The sequence below is a fragment of the Nycticebus coucang genome, chromosome 2 (assembly GCF_027406575.1).
Source record: "Nycticebus coucang isolate mNycCou1 chromosome 2, mNycCou1.pri, whole genome shotgun sequence".
Classification (NCBI taxonomy): domain Eukaryota; kingdom Metazoa; phylum Chordata; class Mammalia; order Primates; family Lorisidae; genus Nycticebus; species Nycticebus coucang.
The window spans coordinates 2,182,471-2,199,137 of NC_069781.1; the positions used below are offsets into that span (position 1 = coordinate 2,182,471).

Sequence of the window (16,667 nt, forward strand, 5' to 3'; positions counted from 1 at the left end):
AATGCCTGAGCCACGTCTGTGGGCTGCACTGGAGACTGCGTTACAGACACCATCCCTGAGGGGCAGCAGGTCTCCCATGCAGAGGTAAAAGCTCAAGGTCTGGTCTATGATAGGGATTTTCAAATGGTAGGTGGTAAGATCCACTTTTTTCTCCCCAAACTCTGAAGCAGGGCCCCAACACATGCAACAGAAGAGGCTGGCCGGGGCTGTAGGACAGGATGCCTGCCCGCCTCTCTGAACTCAGTAGTACATGGTCCACCCACAACTGTGCTGAGGAGCAGCACCCCAGAAAAGTAAACATCCTTAAAGTGAAAAGACAGAACTAAGGCAGAAGCAGCAAATACAATGCCACCAAGTCTAACACCTGAAGCAGGTGCTGAAACACTGATGTCAGTAAAAAGACACTGTGCCCAGAGTAAAAAGCCTACAAACTGAAGATTCACAGTAAGAAATATTTTCTAAAATTCTAAGTCCAGGGCCAATGATTGGCAGGTGAAGATAACAGCAGTAAAGCACAGAGCACAAGTGGCCCTGCGCTCCCACCAGGCCGTACCTCCATGCTGTGAACCTCCACCAGCGCAGGCTGTCCTTCCGAAGGGAGGTTCGGAATCACTTTAATGAGCTGGCCGCCAGGACCAAACCTGGCACAGATATGAGGCACTGAAAACTTCTCAGGAGAAGTTGGTCTTGATGGAACTATATTTAAGTAAATTGAATTAAAAATAATCAGCTTGTCACATTTTAATGCATCTGAACTAGATTAATGCCTAGATTTTCAATATGGCCATACAGCTGAAATCATAGGTAAGAGTTACCATTATAAAATGATTTTCAATTCAAGGTTAATAATCGTTGGCTGGGCAAGTTAGTTCACACCCATAATTTTGGGAACACTTTGGGAAGCTGAGACAGGAGGATCGCTTAAGGCTGGAAATTTGAGACTAGCCTGGGAAACACAGCAAGACCCTGTCTCTATAAAAAATAAGAAAAACTAGCTGGGTGTCGTGGCAGATGCCTGTAGTCCCAGCTACTTGGGAGGTTGAGGCAAGAGGATTACTTGAGCCCAGGAGTTTGAGGTTGCTGTGAGCTGTGATGGCACCACTGTACTCTAGCCCAGGAAATAGCAAGACCCTTCCTCAGAAACAAAACAAAAAGATCTTTAATTGACCTAATATTTTAAGAAAGTAAGCCTGCTGCTATATTCTATGTAACTTTACATACACAACAGACCCTTCACAGGGTCCCTCCCTACACTGACCACCTCCTCAAGTTAACCACATGTGAGTGTCAACACAGAAGACTAGGTCCCTGTGCTGACCACCTCCATACATTGGCCAGTTTGTGACAATCCCTTGAGCGGTCAGCTTACAGAGGTTCTACTGTATTTTTGCAGTTTTTCAACAAATAGCATTTGGCCAAACATTTTAGAAATGAAGTTAGAATGTGCCTATGCACTAAGTCTAGGAACAGGAGCTTTCCAAAGGGTATAAGACGCTCCCTCCAAACTGCTCGCATTGCAAACATGATAGGGGCTACCCAGGAGCCTGGGAGGGTGCTTATACTCAGAATCATCCTTCAGAAATGCACAGTGGACACACAGCCACTCTTAGACCTGTGAGCCCCACTGCAACCAAAGGGAAGCCATCGGCCTGTCCCAACTCACTCTGCCACTCACAAGGAAGGGCTGGGACAGACCATGACTCCCCTTCCTGACCACAAGCTGGCAGCTGTTCGGTAGGTGATCTAGCATCCCTCTGTACTGCTGAGCACGCACCTTGCTCCACAGCAGACCAGCTGCTGTCTGTGGGGTAACCATACTCTGGGAAGCCCTGGGCACTGTGGAAATTGCCGCCGTAGGCACCGTAGACATAATCCCCATGCAAGGAGCCTGGAGGAGGGGGGGCCTCGTAGGAACTGGCAGTTGCATTGTGACTTCTGTAAATCTGACTCTTAGAAAACAAAGCAAATGGGTAAATTAGTTCCCCACCAACGCCAGCAGGACTTTGTTCCACCAGGACTATGGTGAAAAGGACATGTGAAACCCAAATGCTGCCTGTGTCTTTGGGACAGGACGCCTTAGCCACACGCTGCCCTGCTGCACACACCTGGTGCGAGTGGGAGCTGAGGCTGCTGTGGCGGCTGGGCAGGCTCCGGGCAGAGTGCTCGCTGTGGACGCTGTGCCTGTCTACCTCCTCCCCATAAGGATCTCTGTGGGGTTCTGGGTCATCATCAAAACTCCCGGTGAAGCGTGGGTCATACCTCCAGTGGTCGTCATATTTCTCGGGCCTAGAGGAAGCAGAGGCCAGAAGCAAAGAAAGGGGAGTTTGGGAAGACTGCTCCAGGCATGACAGGCAGCTGCTGGACAACAGACCAAAGCCCAGCAGATCCTCCTGCTGCCCCCTCTGCCCTCCCGCTCCCAAGCACACATCTGCCCTAAAGAGCGTGAGGTAAGGCTGACACTATAGGTGAGTCACATCACAGCAACCAAAGGCTCAGACCTTGACTCAGCATCCTAGATAACTCAAGTGCACATGACCGGGGTCACTTCCCTTGGCCGTGGGGCATGACAGACGAGGAGCGTTGAGACTCCTGGGTGCTCCCAAAGCCACCGACAGCACTCAGACCAGTCTGGCAGTGCTGGGAAGGCCTAGTCTATCCTTTCTCTCTTAAGATGGTGACCAAAACATTAGGCAACTGCTCACCAGAAACCCCCAAACAACTATAGCTCTTTGACAGACTCCAAAGACATGATGGCAAACGAGCGACAGCACATCAAGTGGTTTACTAACCTGTCTCCGTAGGCATAGTGTTCTTTCCTATATGGGTCATATTCCACGTCATACCAGTACCTCCGGTCACAGGGGCGGGGGTCCTTGAACCTAGTGCTGTAGTGGAAACGATCCCAGCGACCTGGATCTGTACGCAAGGGCTTAATGGATTAACACAGTAATATGCAGAAGAAGAAATTCTGGATTCACTGCAGAGCTGCACCACTCTACTTAAGAACGTTTTAAGGAGTCCTGGAGAAACCAACTTTCCTCCTCAAAATCAGCAGGACACAAGGAAATGGTAATGATGAGATGCTGGAGGACTTGCCTGTGTCCTGCCTGATGTGTCTCGAAAGACAAGCGTTCTTAATTAAAAAGAAATCTTTAAAAAACATTTTGGCAAATACCTCTTTACTAATTCTTTTTCATAGTTATACTACTACTTAATAGTTAATCCTATAAATATAAATTTTACTAATATTTCTTCTCCTGAATCCAGAAGTTTTAAGAAATCATTTCAATATTAAAAGGTTGTGTTAAAAGGCACATTAACATTATAAATTAGATATATCATTTTTGGCAAATGTGTCCAGAATTCATATTTAAAACAGGTGCAAATGCTAAGGGCAGAAAGAGCCTTCTAGGAAGCAGAAGGCATGGAGCCCAGCGAACAGGACAACATGGAGGAAGTGACCAGTGGCTCTTTCCCAGGGACACAGCAGCTATGCTACACACCCTGCAGGGAAGCACCCAGAACAAGGCCACAATAGCTGTGGTCCACGTCTACATGTTCCACACCGCAGCTAACAGCCTCCTCAAGCTATGAGCAGGAAAACCTGACTGGTGGGACTGAGGGGCTACTTTCAGTTTCGTTTCATTTTCATCAATTTACATTTAAGTAGTCACACATAGAAAGGAATTTGTGGTGCTTATGCCTTGCTAGAAAATTAAACTGCCAATATAATACAGACATGCTCATGCTATAATTGAGACATTCATTTCTTAATGAAAAATATCAATATAATCATTTTCAGATCATCACCTACTTTGGCTCTTGAATAAAAACATAAAGAAGAGACTTATTAAAAGAAAAGTTTCTCAGAGGTCACCCAGCAGAGCACAGCAGTGTCTCGGACAAGGCCCCTACGAACGGCTGACTTTTTAAACCCCCAAACATACCTCTGTAATCGTACTGGCTGGAGTAGTAATTTGCATAGAAATCACTCTGACTGCTCCATCCATTTTTGGAATTATAGTATCCTTCAGGATACCCTTGCCTGAAAAAACACACAGTTCTCTTAAAAACAAATTACCTATTTCTTGGGCGAAAACATATCAGCCAATATAAATTATACCCAAAGCAAAAACATTCATCAAAGCACTCTGGGTCATAAAAAAATTCTAATCAGAAGATTCAAAATAGTAACAAAGATGAGATTATGGAATTCCTCACCATATAGCTAATTAAAATTTATCTCAGTAAAATAATAATTTATTTATTTTAGACAGAGTCTCACCATGTCGCCCTTGATAGAGTGCTGTGACATCACAGCTCAACAACAACCTCAAACTCTTGGGCTTAAGCAATTCTCTTGCCTCAGCTTCCAAGTAACTGGGACTACAGGTGTCCACTACAATGTCCGGCTATTTTTTGTTGCAGTTTTCATTGTTGCTTAGCTGTCCTGGGCCGGGTTCAAACCTGCCAGCCTCAGTGCATATGGCCAGCACCATAACCACTGTGCTACCAGTGCCAAGCCAGTAAAATAATTATTTAAGAGCTGTCCAGCAAAAAGGACCTGACCCATTTTGTGTTCTCATCACTACATGCTATAAAAGCCAAAAGTAAGGCTGGACACGATGGCTTACACCTGTAATCCTAGCACTCTGGGAGGCCGAGGCAGGTGGATTGCTTGAGCAAAAGTGAGACCTCGTCTCTACTAAAAATAGAAAAAACTGAGGCAAGAGGAATGCTTGAGCTCATGAGTTAGAGGTTGCTGTGAGCTATGATGCCACAGCACTCTACCCAAGGTCACAGCTTGAGACTCTGTCTCAAAAAAAAGTCAAAAGTAAAACAGGTCCTAAAATTTTTTATATCATGCTTAGCAAAAGAAATAAAGCACTGACCCATTCAAACCAAACCAAAATGCCAAGTTCAATGCCTGTTATAGGAGACTGATGTGGAGTTCTCTGTGTGCTCCTAGGCGTGCCCAAGAAGCTTAAGTGCACTGTCCTGGGAGCAGGACTGGACAGGGTCACCCTGTGTCTCCAAGCTGAACTTGGGTCAGACTTCTATAGGGGTCCCTTAGACTGACTTTATATACCAAACCATGACTCCAATTCTCACTACAGAAAAACCATTATTTAGCAAAGCAGCAGCAGAAGGAAGTTTGCAAAACAAGTGCAGGTACAAAGTCTTAATTAATGACTAGACTTTTCTTGTTTTTTTTTTTTTGTAGAGACAGAGTCTCACTTTATGGCCCTCGGTAGAGTGCCGTGGCCTCACACAGCTCACAGCAACCTCCAACTCCTGAGCTTAAGCGATTCTCTTGCCTCAGCCTCCCGAGTAGCTGGGACTACAGGCGCCCGCCACAACGCCCAGCTATTGTTTGGTTGCAGTTTGGCTGCGGCCGGGTTTGAACCCGCCACCTTTGGTATATGGGGCCGGCGCCTTACCGACTGAGCCACAGGCGCCGCCCATGACTAGACTTTTCTATTGTACAAAACAGCAAAACGCCCTTATAGCAAAGCCTGTGCCTGCGAGACCTCCCCACTCAGGGTGGGGAGGCAGAAGCACAGCATGAACTCTGGGAGGCAGGCAAAGCTAAGCCCAGCGGCCAGGGCCCAGGCCCCATTACATTTCTCTAACTCTGCCAGAGAAATAGCAAACATCCTCTTCTGCTCCAAGAACACAGGAGGACTTTGACCTGGCTTAAAGGCTTACTCCACGAGACTGATACCACAGTTCTTTCCAAACCCATCACCTATAACTGCAAACAGCACGATGGCCAGTGTAGGAGCCAAGCTGGCCAAAGAAGTCTGCCAGCCTTTGGCAGAGAGGTTGACATCAGGGAGAGCATATGGGATTCCAGGCTCTGTATTCTGGGGGCAGCAGATGGATCTCAGATCTGCTTCACTTCTGTGACTGGTGTTCCCAGGCCTCAGGAGACTCAGTGGGAGGGAAAACTCCACACCAGTGAAAGCCTCCCACAATCTAAGGATCGCAAACACCCCATCAGGAAATTGCCAAAACTAAAGCCATGCCTGGATGGCAGGAGCGACCAGCTGTGCAGGGCAGACAACGCGAGATCACAGGCTGCTACTGTCGACCTCCACAGGTCTGGCCTAAGATATGGGACAGATGCTACTGAATGCTGGTGGCAGTATACTTAATTCTATTTAAAAACACTTTTGGAGACAGGGTGCAGTGGCTCACGCCTGTAATCCTAGCACTCTGGGAGGCTGAGGTGGATTGCCTGAGTTCACAGTTTGATACCAGCCTGGGTAAGAGCAAGACCCTGTCTGTAAAAAAAAGATCACCAGTGTTATGGCAGATGCCTGTATCCCAGCTACTCAGGAGGCAAGAGAATAGCTTTAGCTCAAGAGTTTGAGGTTGCTGTGAGCTATGATGGCACAGCACTCTACTGAGGGCGACAAAGTGAGACTGTCTCACAAAAAAAAAAAAAAAAAAACTTTTGGCAATTTGTCCATGTTGACAAAATGTAAACATATATTAAGCAAGTTTGTATAATTCTTTACACACACAGAATTTTCTAAACCATTAAGTTACCACGACAGTCAACAACATAAACATCAGATTGCATAGAGTGAAGAGGCAGAGTAGACACAGCCCCACCTGGGAGGTGGCCGATCTGAGCAGTGACTTGCTCGGGAGCTGGGCCTCTCAGGCTCGGGGCAACGGAAGTACTCTGCGTACACAGATGTGGCACTGTCGTAGGGCCTGTACCGAGGCTCGTAGAGGCCATAGATGTCCTGTGGGAGGAAGTGTTTGGACAGCATTAGATACCAATCACAAGCAAAGTGGAGCAGCCAGACTGCTCTCTGTTCAGAGAGCAGACAGACAACTGCTCTCTGAAAGCAGCACTGCATGCAGGCCTCCCTTTCTGCAGACTGCCACCTACTAACTATGCCCAATGCACCAGGCCCATGGTGTGGTGCTCCTCACAAACAGCCTTGGCCCTAGGAGACCACCTCGCTGGCCGTTGCACCAGCGAATCCGCAGTAGGCAACCCTAAGCGGCCATAGTAACATCTGGAGGGGATTTGTCAGGTGTCTACTTCTTGATGTCCCCAGTGCAGAAATGTCATGATTTTTTTTTTGAGACAGAATCTTACTCTGTCCCCTGGGCAGAGTGCCATGAGCTCACAACCACCTAAACTCTTAGGGTTTAAGTGACCCTCCTGACTCAGCCTCCCAGAGGGCAGGGATTATAGGCGTGAGCCATTGTGCTGGCCGGAGATATCGTGACTTCAACAATGCCTATGTCCAGCTCCAGACGCCGCCATCTCCATAAAACTTTAAGACCGTATGAATGGGTCCTAAGGCTATGGACAGCCTCAGAAAGAGGATGTTTTACTTTTATGCTTTCAGAACCATTTAAAATCAATACATGGCCAAAGATCTGTCTCTAAGGAAGGGCCCAAGTGGACAGAGGAAGATCTGAGGACAGATAGAGTGATCTGGAAAGAAGCTAGAATTCATTTTTCCATGTCTGAAAGCCCAACTCTCTGCCACTACCTGGCAGAAAATGTGAAATCATGGAAAAACAGACTTGCTCTTGCCCCCTGCTGGACACTACAGAAGCTGAAAGCAAAGTCAGAAGGAAGCATGTTCACACTGAGTGAGGCTTAGATCCAGGCCAAGCCCCACACAGGACCTCACTCTGCTGCTCCCCCAGAGATCAAAGCTAAACCTTCTTGTGGTAAATAAAAAAGTGTATGGTTCCCTCTGGAATCTTGGTGTCACAGGCCTGAGGGGTCAAACCTCTGTCTGCAGGTGCACAAACCACAATGCTCAAGGCCCACAAAGGGGGCCCGGGTCCCATAGCCGAGGGCAACACCTGCTCGGCCACAGCAGCCCTGCTCCTGGGGACTCTAACTCCAAGGCCTTCCCATACCACCCAGTCTGGGTGTGACTGGCCCCACACATTGCAAGAATTCCCATTACACAATCCTTCTACCTTGGGTGATACTGACTCAGGGTCAGAGGTGAGAAAATGCACATAATGATAAAACCACTGTAGGATTTAAACAGAACCTAATTTAAACAACACTCATGAGCTTGTGTTGCTGTGAAAAAAAAAGACATCAAAGAATCCTCTATGTGAACACACAGGGCCTCCCCACTCTGCTACTATTATCACCAGTATTTGAGAGAAGCTCCTGGAATTCCACCTCTCTTAGCTATCACCTGAGGATAAAATTCCAAACCTAACTTTTTCCTTCAATGTTTGTATTCTCAAGAAGGGATTTAAAAGATTGCAGTCACTCTCAAAACCACACAAAAGCTCCCAAAGGCCATCCCAGTTCCCCAAAGTGTACAACCAGAACTCTAATTCTGCAGACACAGGAAATGTAGAGCTCTTTTTGTACATAAATTTGGGGAGGTTGGATTGAACAAAAATTAAACAGGTATTATAAGCAATTCAATATGCAAATGTGTAGTGTGAACTTCTAAGGGACGGCCTATGCTTGGCTCTGGACCCCAGGAGAACTTTTCTCAGAAAGCATTGCTTGGAGCTGGGGTTCTGCTTGGCACTGCACTCTGTATGCCCTGGGGACTGTGGTCACCTCTAGTTAAACAGACAAATCACTACCAAGAACACACAACAACAGAGAGAAACCCAACACTGGTCAAAGCAAGGCGAGAATAGTAGATTAAACACAAGAGCTCCACGTACCTGGTAATAGAGGGAGGCCACCCCCGGATCTGGTGGGTACAGCGAGGGGTACTGAGACTGGTAGGCCTCATGCAGGGGTCTGTAATGGTAGTAGGCGGCCATGTCCTGTGGCAGTGGGCCCAGTGCTTGTGGAGGCATGAGCTGTGGCCACTGTGGCTCTGACTGCTTAGCTACCTGGCTTGAGCCAGTGGACATCAGTGATGCACTGGAGGACTGAGGCAGCTGAGGTGGCAGCTGCTGGCCTACGTCAGCTGGAGCCAGGCTTGCTGGCGGGTGGGTTGAGTTTTGGGGCTGTCCTTGTGCTGGTGGACTCTCTGGGCTGGAAGGTTCTGCAAGTGCTGTCTTGGGGACTTGCAGGGAAGAATTCTGCTGCTGAGGAGGCAACAGCCCCGGCAGGCCGCTTCCCAGGCCAGGCTGGTCCTGTGCATCTTTTGTTACCTGTTGGTAGAAATGGTCTGGGTTATGTGGCCCAGGCCCAGACTGTCCAGGATGTTTGGCAAGATTGTGCTGAGAAGCCAGGCTGTCAGAACAGGACGGGCTACACATTCTTACAGGATTTTCCAAAGTCCTAGTTAATGTAAAGTCTAAGGCTCCATAAGGTTCTTCCCAATTACTGGAGCAATTTGCCTTATTACTCTCAGGTATCAAGGTACTGTTTGCAGGTGGAACTAACATCATACTCATGCTTCCGTCAGAGCTATTAAACTCGGGAGGAACATTTTCTGCATTATGATTCTTTTGACTTTCTAGAACCAAGTTCTTTGAAAGTGGATGGGATGGTGGCTGAATCAGCAAATTTGCAGGCTGATTAGAAACCATTTCAGAAGTACCAGAACCTTGTGCAATATTACTCTGGGCAAGACTGCTAGGCAGAGACAAGCTAAGGACAGAGCTGGTTGGAATCCCAGACAAAGAAGCATTTTCCCCAGAATCACCACTGAGCACCCTACTGCTTATTGGAGATTTATCCCCCACCAAAGTATCTCTCCAGGACTGATTCTTCCCATTAAGATTCAGTAAGGACATAGAAAAATTAATGGGCTGAGCCAAGTTATAGCTCTGATCAAGCTGGGCCATGGAGACTGGCTGATGTTGCAAAGGCTCAGTGGGTAGCAAGGGTAACACCCCAGCATGACCAGAACTTGCCTGCGACTGCAGGACCTCCTCTTCTCCCACGGTGGGAGGGTTCTCAAGGTTCTCCAAAGCACCAATGCCATCTCGGTTCTGCAGGGGAGTGGCAGAGTCTGGCTTCTGCGACTGCTGCCCAGGGACCACCTCTTCTGGAGGCCGGACAATTGCAGGCAGCTGAGGTTTTGCAGGTACCTGAAGCACAGGAGCCGCTGGGGCTAGAAGGACATTGCCTCCAAAATCTGGCAGCTCATTTTGTGCCCACAGAGTTGTCGCTGGGCTCTCGCACTTTCCGGCTCCATGAGCTCTGGCTGAGGGCTTCCTTTCAGGTGTTGGGTGCACAGTATCCAAGGGTGGCCCTCCAATGTGAGGAAGTACACGCCCAGCTTCCGCAGTGGTATTGAGAGGCAGAGGACAGACCTGGGGTGCAAAGAGGGTCTCCATGTTGTCTGGCGGCTGCTCCAGGTTGCCAGGGGAAGCATCAGGTGGCCTGCACTTCTTCTGGTAGGCACGAGTTCCCCTCACTTCACCCACCACATTGGCACGATCTGCCTCGACTGGTTTTATCCCAACTAAGTGAGATTTTACTGGTTCAAAAGAACTATTTGCACTTGTCTGAAATATTCCTGTTGGTTTGGGGGGACTTGGAGTTGAGGGCTGGGATAAGCTGCTATGGTGGTTCTGGCTCATGGAGGTCTCATCTGTCTCACCTCCTATGGGAGAAGAATCGATCTGCTTAAAAAAACTACCTGAAACTTCATCTTCGGGTTTTCCAACTTCTTGCTGAATAAACGTGCCAACAAGTTCTTGGGGCCTGGTTGAGCCTGAAAGGCTCCTGTGGCTTTTGCTGCTATAGCCAGATGACACACTGTCAGATCTCACAGGATGCAGCGTTGTGTCAGGAGCCCCAGTGTGGCCCACAACACTGTGCCTGGGGAGAGCTGGCCCAGGAAGGACCCCGTATCTGAACTGATCACTTGGAGAGGAAGGGTTGAAATTTAGGGACTTGCTTGGAAGAACTTCCTGATTCTGAATGAATTCTAAGTTCTCAATATTCTCATACTGTGAGGCACCAGCACCCTGAGTCCCTGCATTTGCTGTGTCACCCCACGTATCACTGGCAGTGTTTTTAGTGGTTTGTTCATCATGCTGAATGCCTGCAGACTGAGCAAAATAAAGGTGTGTTTCTCCACCCTGCTGTGTGTTCTCAATGTTGGAGCCTTGGAGAAAGTCCTGACAGATGCCACCTCCTCCGTGTGCAGGCAGGGGTGCATGGCCCAGTCCAGGACTAGAGGAGAAACCTTCAAAATCTGATTTACCAGAGCCTGCGTTTTCAGATGACAGATTCTCCTCATTTTCTGTCTCTGCCCCTTGGAAAAACATGGAGAGGGCTCCCGAGTCTGTATCTGGGAGGAGGAGGCTAGCCGCAGCCCCTGGGGGATGGTGCATGTGGTTTTCTGGGTTATCTCCCTGAGCAAAAGGGCTCACAAAAGTGGGGAATGGCTGGTGCTCTTTATTCACTCCTGGACTCTGCCTGAACTCTTGGCTTGTCCAAGTATTTCCAACTCTGGGGTTTTGCCTGAATGTATTTTCAAGATCAAAGTTATTTGCTGAGTAGCTTCCACTTTGCAGGTGGGCCACTTCACTTCTTCCATCACTGGCCAAGGGTGCTGAAAGAGACACTACTGGGTTGTGTGGCTCCGGACCAAGGCCTTGATGTGGGCTAGATGAAGAGGGAGGATGAGGAACGCTGGTGGCATGGGGCACTGCAATTTGAACAGGTCCTTCCAGACAAGGTGAGTGATTCTGACATGAGGGCTGTGGGCTTGCCTGCACTGGTCCCCACTGACCTGGCATCTGTTGACGAGGCTGGGGGGAGAAAGGGGTCGCTGCTGGGGCTACTGCACCATCATTTAGGTTTTGCCTACTCAGGGGTTGGTCAGGCCCAGGCATGCTCCCATGCAGATGCGTCCCATGAGACATGTCAGGACCCACTCCTGGAATGTAGTGTTGCAAATATGGTGGAGCCTGAACTTCGGTTTCTGCGCTGGGATTGATTTCTGCACTCCTGTTCGTCTCAGCTCTGGGCAGTGCTGAAGGGGTTAACGCACCAGAAAATGAACTGGCGTCTGCTCTGGGCTGTGACAGAGGTCTTGGCAGAGGTTCACAAGGTCCTTGGGAGCTATCCCTGGCATTTGTGTGAGGCGCAGGCAAACCAGAGCGCTGAGGAAACCCCGAGGATGCTGGGCCTTGCAAGATGGGTGGGATTTTGGACGAACTACCCAGTGGCATATTTTGAAGGGCCTGTCTACTAAAAGCAAACGGATCTGTTACTGGCTGCAAGGGACAAGTTATCGGAGCCACTGGTGCATTGTTATTGGCCCGTCTTCTATAAGGGCTGTTAGTCCAGAATATGCTCTGAGGATTCCTGGCTGGAGGTGGAGCAGCCACACCAGATGGGACTGCCTGAGGTGGTGGCTGCATGACCAATGTTTTGCAGAAGTGGATGCTGCTTACAGAAGGAAGAATATAACTTTTCCTTAATTCGAGCTGGAAAAAAAAAAAAGACAAAATGAGCATAAAACACATATATTCAAAGTCCTACAGCCTAGGCAACATAGCAAGACCCCATCTTTATTTAAAAAAAAAAAAAAAAAAGAAAATTAGCAGGCATAGTGGCAGGCACTGTGGGAGGCCGAGGCAGGAGGCTGCAGTGAGCAGCAGTCAGGCCAGCGCACCCCAGCCCGGGCAGCAGAGTGAGACCTTGCCTCTTAAAAAACCAAAACAACAACAACAACAACAAAAAAAAACAAAGTCTTGCCTGCAATCAGTAAAACTAAAGAAAAAGATTAAAACTGATTTCAAGTCATTTAATCCTGAAGATACACCCCTCTCACACTCCTGCCCCGGTGGGGAGCATCTGACCTTAAGGAGCTGTTGCCAGCCCTCTGGGAGGGAGTGGACTGAGAGAGGGCCCTGGGCGATCTGGCCATGAGCTGGCTGAGTGCATCTGGACAGACACTCCCTCGTCTGGGACCCCCTACTCAGAATGCCCACTGTCTCCGCAGATCATCACTACATCAGCAGGGACAAGGCAGAATTCGGCCACCAGTCTGGTACCCTAGCACAGGTCCCCCATGTTTTCTGGGAACCATCACCAGATCCAGAAAGAGCCAACTCCTCTATTAGGTAAGAAGAACTGAATTTCATACTTTCCATATGTGTTAATTTTAAATCTCCAAAGGAATACAAAAGTTTAAAATTTCCTTTTCCTCTAATGGAAGAGCATTATAAAGTACAGTTATAAAGAGTGAAAAGTAACTACAGCAGAGCCTCCATAGCTGACCACCTCCTTACCTTGACCACCTCCTGAAGTTGACCTAATTCTCATAGACCAGACATGCACCACATGTATGTGTCAGTACAGCAGGCCTGGTTCCTTATGGTGACCACCTCCGTATGGTGACCAGTGTATTACCATACTAAATGCCTTTTATCTCACTATGTAAAATTTCCCTTTTTTGGTAATGTGCCAAGTTTAAGGTATGAGCACCACCAGAGAAACAATGTCACCTCTTACCATCAGAGTTGTAACTATACCTAGAATGGAAAACCCAAGAAAACTTAAAGCAGGTTTAAAACTGATGGTTTAACTAGATTCAAAAATGTTCAACAATAAGCAAAGTGCCAACAAACCTCTTAGAGAAAACAAAAGAGGGCTGGGAGTGGCAGCCCATATCTTGTAATCTCAGCATTCTGGGAGGCAGAGGATGGCTTAGACCAAGAATTTGAGGATCAGCCACCTGGGCATCACACAGACCTCATCTCTAGAAAAAATATACATAAGTAAAAATAAATAAATTAGCCAGGCGTAGTGTCCCACACCCATAGTTCCAGCTACTCAAGGAGGCTGAAGCCAAGAGGATCAAATGAGCCCAGGAGTTCAAGGCTACAGTGAGTTATGATTGTGCCACTGCACTTTAGTCTGGGAGCAGGGTGAAATCCATTTCTAAAATAATTAAAAAGAAAACAAAGGATCTCATCACAGTTTTTGTTGTTGTTATTCTTATTTGTTTTTAAATAACATGTAGTCAATACAAATTTGAATAGTTAACCTGGACTTTTAAAGGCCAAAGTTAAATTGTTACATCTTTAGAAAATGCTTTTCTTTTTATCCATACTTCTTCCTAGTACCATCTTCATAAACAAACAGATTAAGTTTAGCCAATCAAAGAGAAAACTAAACCAAAGGAAGAAATCTTAAGAGGACTCTGGAGTTTAGTCCACATATTTTTGCAGATGTATATTGTTTCTGTCCTTAGAAATCTTTTTGATTATTCAGATAAAAGAAGAAAACATTAACAAGCGTATTTTAAGTAGACCTATTTACAAATGAAAAGTTCCTATTCCTGGGAGGCACCTGTGTCTCAGTCGGTAAGGCGCCGGCCCCATATACCGAGGGTGGCAGGTTCAAACCTGCCCCGGCCAAACTGCAACCAAAAAGTAGCCGGGCGTTATGGCGAGTGCCTGTAGTCCCAGCTGCTCGGGAGGCTGAGGCAGGAGAATCGCTTAAGCCCAGGAGTTGGAGGTTGCTGTGAGCCGTGTGAGGCCACGGCACTCTACCAAGGGCCATAAAGTGAGACTCTGTCTCTACAAAAAAAAAAAAGAAAGAAAAGTTCCTATTCCTACCTGAAAAATAGTTCTTACGTGTTCTTTCCTATGCCAATAGGGGACCCTTTCCAAACAAGCTCCTTGAAACCCCACTGTAGTTACTTTTCACTTTATAACTGTACTTTATAATGCTCTTCCATTAGAGGAAAAGGAAATTTTAAACTTTTGTATTCCTTTGGAGATTTAATTGACTTTAATTGACTACTTATATTTAGGAACAACATCAGAGATTTGGTCTGCTTCTAAGTTATCGTTTGAAAGCAAAAGATGGTCACAGATCCACTTGATATGGACTCGAAGTACAACAAGCAGAGCAGTTCCTCCCCTACATGGGCTGGCATCCTCTTCCCTGTGGTCCAACCAGCTGCAGACACAGCCACTTCCTATGGTCAGGACGTGCAGACTTCTCAGTCCCTCCTGAAACAGTTTTGCTAGGAACAACAGGCATTCTATGCTTATCCTCTTGCAGGAGGTAGACTTCCTCCTTGGAAGGTGTCAGCACAAGACCCTTAACCATGTAACTTTTTTTTTTTTTTTTTAAACCATAGCTGCGTACATTGATATGATCATAGGGCATCATTCGCTAGCTTCACAGACCGTTATTTACCAAGTTTCACAAATACCCTTGTAAGATGCACCGCTGGTGTAATCCCACCAATCCCCTTCCCTCTATCCACCTCCCCCCTCCCTCCCCTCCCTTTCCCCCTTCCCCCTATTCTTAGGTTGTAACTGGGTTATAGCTTTCATGTGAAAACCCTAAATTAGTTTCATAGTAGGGCTGAGTACATTGGGTACTTTTTCTTCCATTCTTGAGATACTTTACTAAGAAGAGTATGTTCCAGCTCCATCCATGTAAACCATGTAACTTTTTAAAAGGCATACTGTTTCAAAAAGACCAGTTGATCTTGAAAAGTGCATTATTCATAAATCTAGCTTTTCAGTTAACTGCTTTGTATCCATGTGAGAAACATAAGGCAAAATGTATTCAGTGTAACTTTCAGGTTACAGAATTGAGGTATTTAAAACACATGCACAGCCCCCTCCACTAAATGCCACCAGCAGCAAACAGCAGGAATGTAAACCAACAGGAGCACCAGGAAGCACCTGAGAGTCTCCCCTCTGCCCCGAATCTCCCTCATGGTGATGGCTAGTGACACCCCTCAGACTATGGAACAGCTGACACAACACATAACAAAATCCAGCTCTGCTAAGTTAGAATTGGAATCAAACACATTTAGTTGTTGAAGAAGGCAGCTGTGGCAGAAGAGCCTAAACTGCTAAAAATGACGAACACCAAAAAGACTCTCTGATACTCATGAAAGACGTTTAGGGAAGTAAAAAGAATCAATATTAAAATTTACTTTAAAGAAAACTTTCAGCACGATTTTGAGCCTCACTGTAGGAGAAATGAGTGAAAGTCAAATTCGTCTTTTCAAGATACCAGTGCTGGGACCCTAAGAAAGGGGATGGGGTAGAAAACTGCAAGGAGGCTGCGTTGTGCCAAAACTTTTTTAAAAATCACTCTAGGAACGACTGTGATTCTGTATGCTTCTTGTTGCCACATCTGGGGATGGGAAATATTTCTCTAGTTAACTCTGCGTCATACATATTTAAAATAGAAATCTTAAGCAACCCACACCCAAACTACAAGCCATTTAAAAAGTTCTTTTTTGTTGTTTGTTTTTTTGAGAAACAGTCTCACTTTGTCCCCCTGGGTAGAGTGCTGTAACATCACAGCTCACAGCAACTTCAAACTCTTGGGCTGAAGCAATCCTCTTGCCTCAGTTTTTCCTTTTTACTAGAAGCAGGGTCTCACTCTTGCTCAGGCTGAGCTCAGGCGATGCACCCTCCCAGGACTCCCAGAGTGAACCACTGCGCCTGGCCTTAAAAATGTTTTCAGAAAAATCGGAAAGGTGATTCTAAATGCCTTTGATGTAGCTGAAATGCTCTCGCGTAATGTTTTCATCACAAAAGGGCAAGATGGTTCACATGTTCCTCTAATGCCTGATAGAGGTGCTCGACCTCCGTGGCAACATCCAATTAGAAACAACAACTCTGCCCCTAGGTTCACCACCATCATCGCTAAGGAAGTCTTCCAACCAATGAGGACAAAGCATCTTTAGAACCTGCGTTGCAAAAAGCACACTCAACTGTCAGAGAAATTTCTCAAATGTGTCTTTGTT

The 16,667-nt window shown here is 46.9% G+C and overlaps 1 protein-coding gene across 16 annotated transcripts in view; it reads right to left on the reverse strand.

Moving 5' to 3' along the window:
• SEC16A (SEC16 homolog A, endoplasmic reticulum export factor) overlaps nt 1–16,667 on the reverse strand; it is a 39,890-nt gene that overhangs the window by 22,171 nt on the left and 1,052 nt on the right. For 13 of the 16 annotated variants that reach the window (XR_008373480.1, XM_053557972.1, XM_053557992.1 and 10 more), the window contains exons 2-8: nt 8,686–12,363; nt 6,622–6,758; nt 3,948–4,045; nt 2,790–2,916; nt 2,106–2,286; nt 1,775–1,949; nt 554–696 (exon numbers count right to left, since the gene is read on the reverse strand). Coding sequence is in view for 15 of the 16 variants with exons in the window: in XM_053557972.1 (XP_053413947.1) it covers nt 554–696; nt 1,775–1,949; nt 2,106–2,286; nt 2,790–2,916; nt 3,948–4,045; nt 6,622–6,758; nt 8,686–12,363 (4,539 nt within the window). In the remaining variant the exon portion in view is untranslated. Of the gene's footprint in view, nt 1–553; nt 697–1,774; nt 1,950–2,105; nt 2,287–2,789; nt 2,917–3,947; nt 4,046–6,621; nt 6,759–8,685; nt 12,364–13,509; nt 13,653–16,667 lie in introns of those variants that run through there. The other 3 variants (XM_053558046.1, XM_053558037.1, XM_053558020.1) reach the window with 2 other exon arrangements.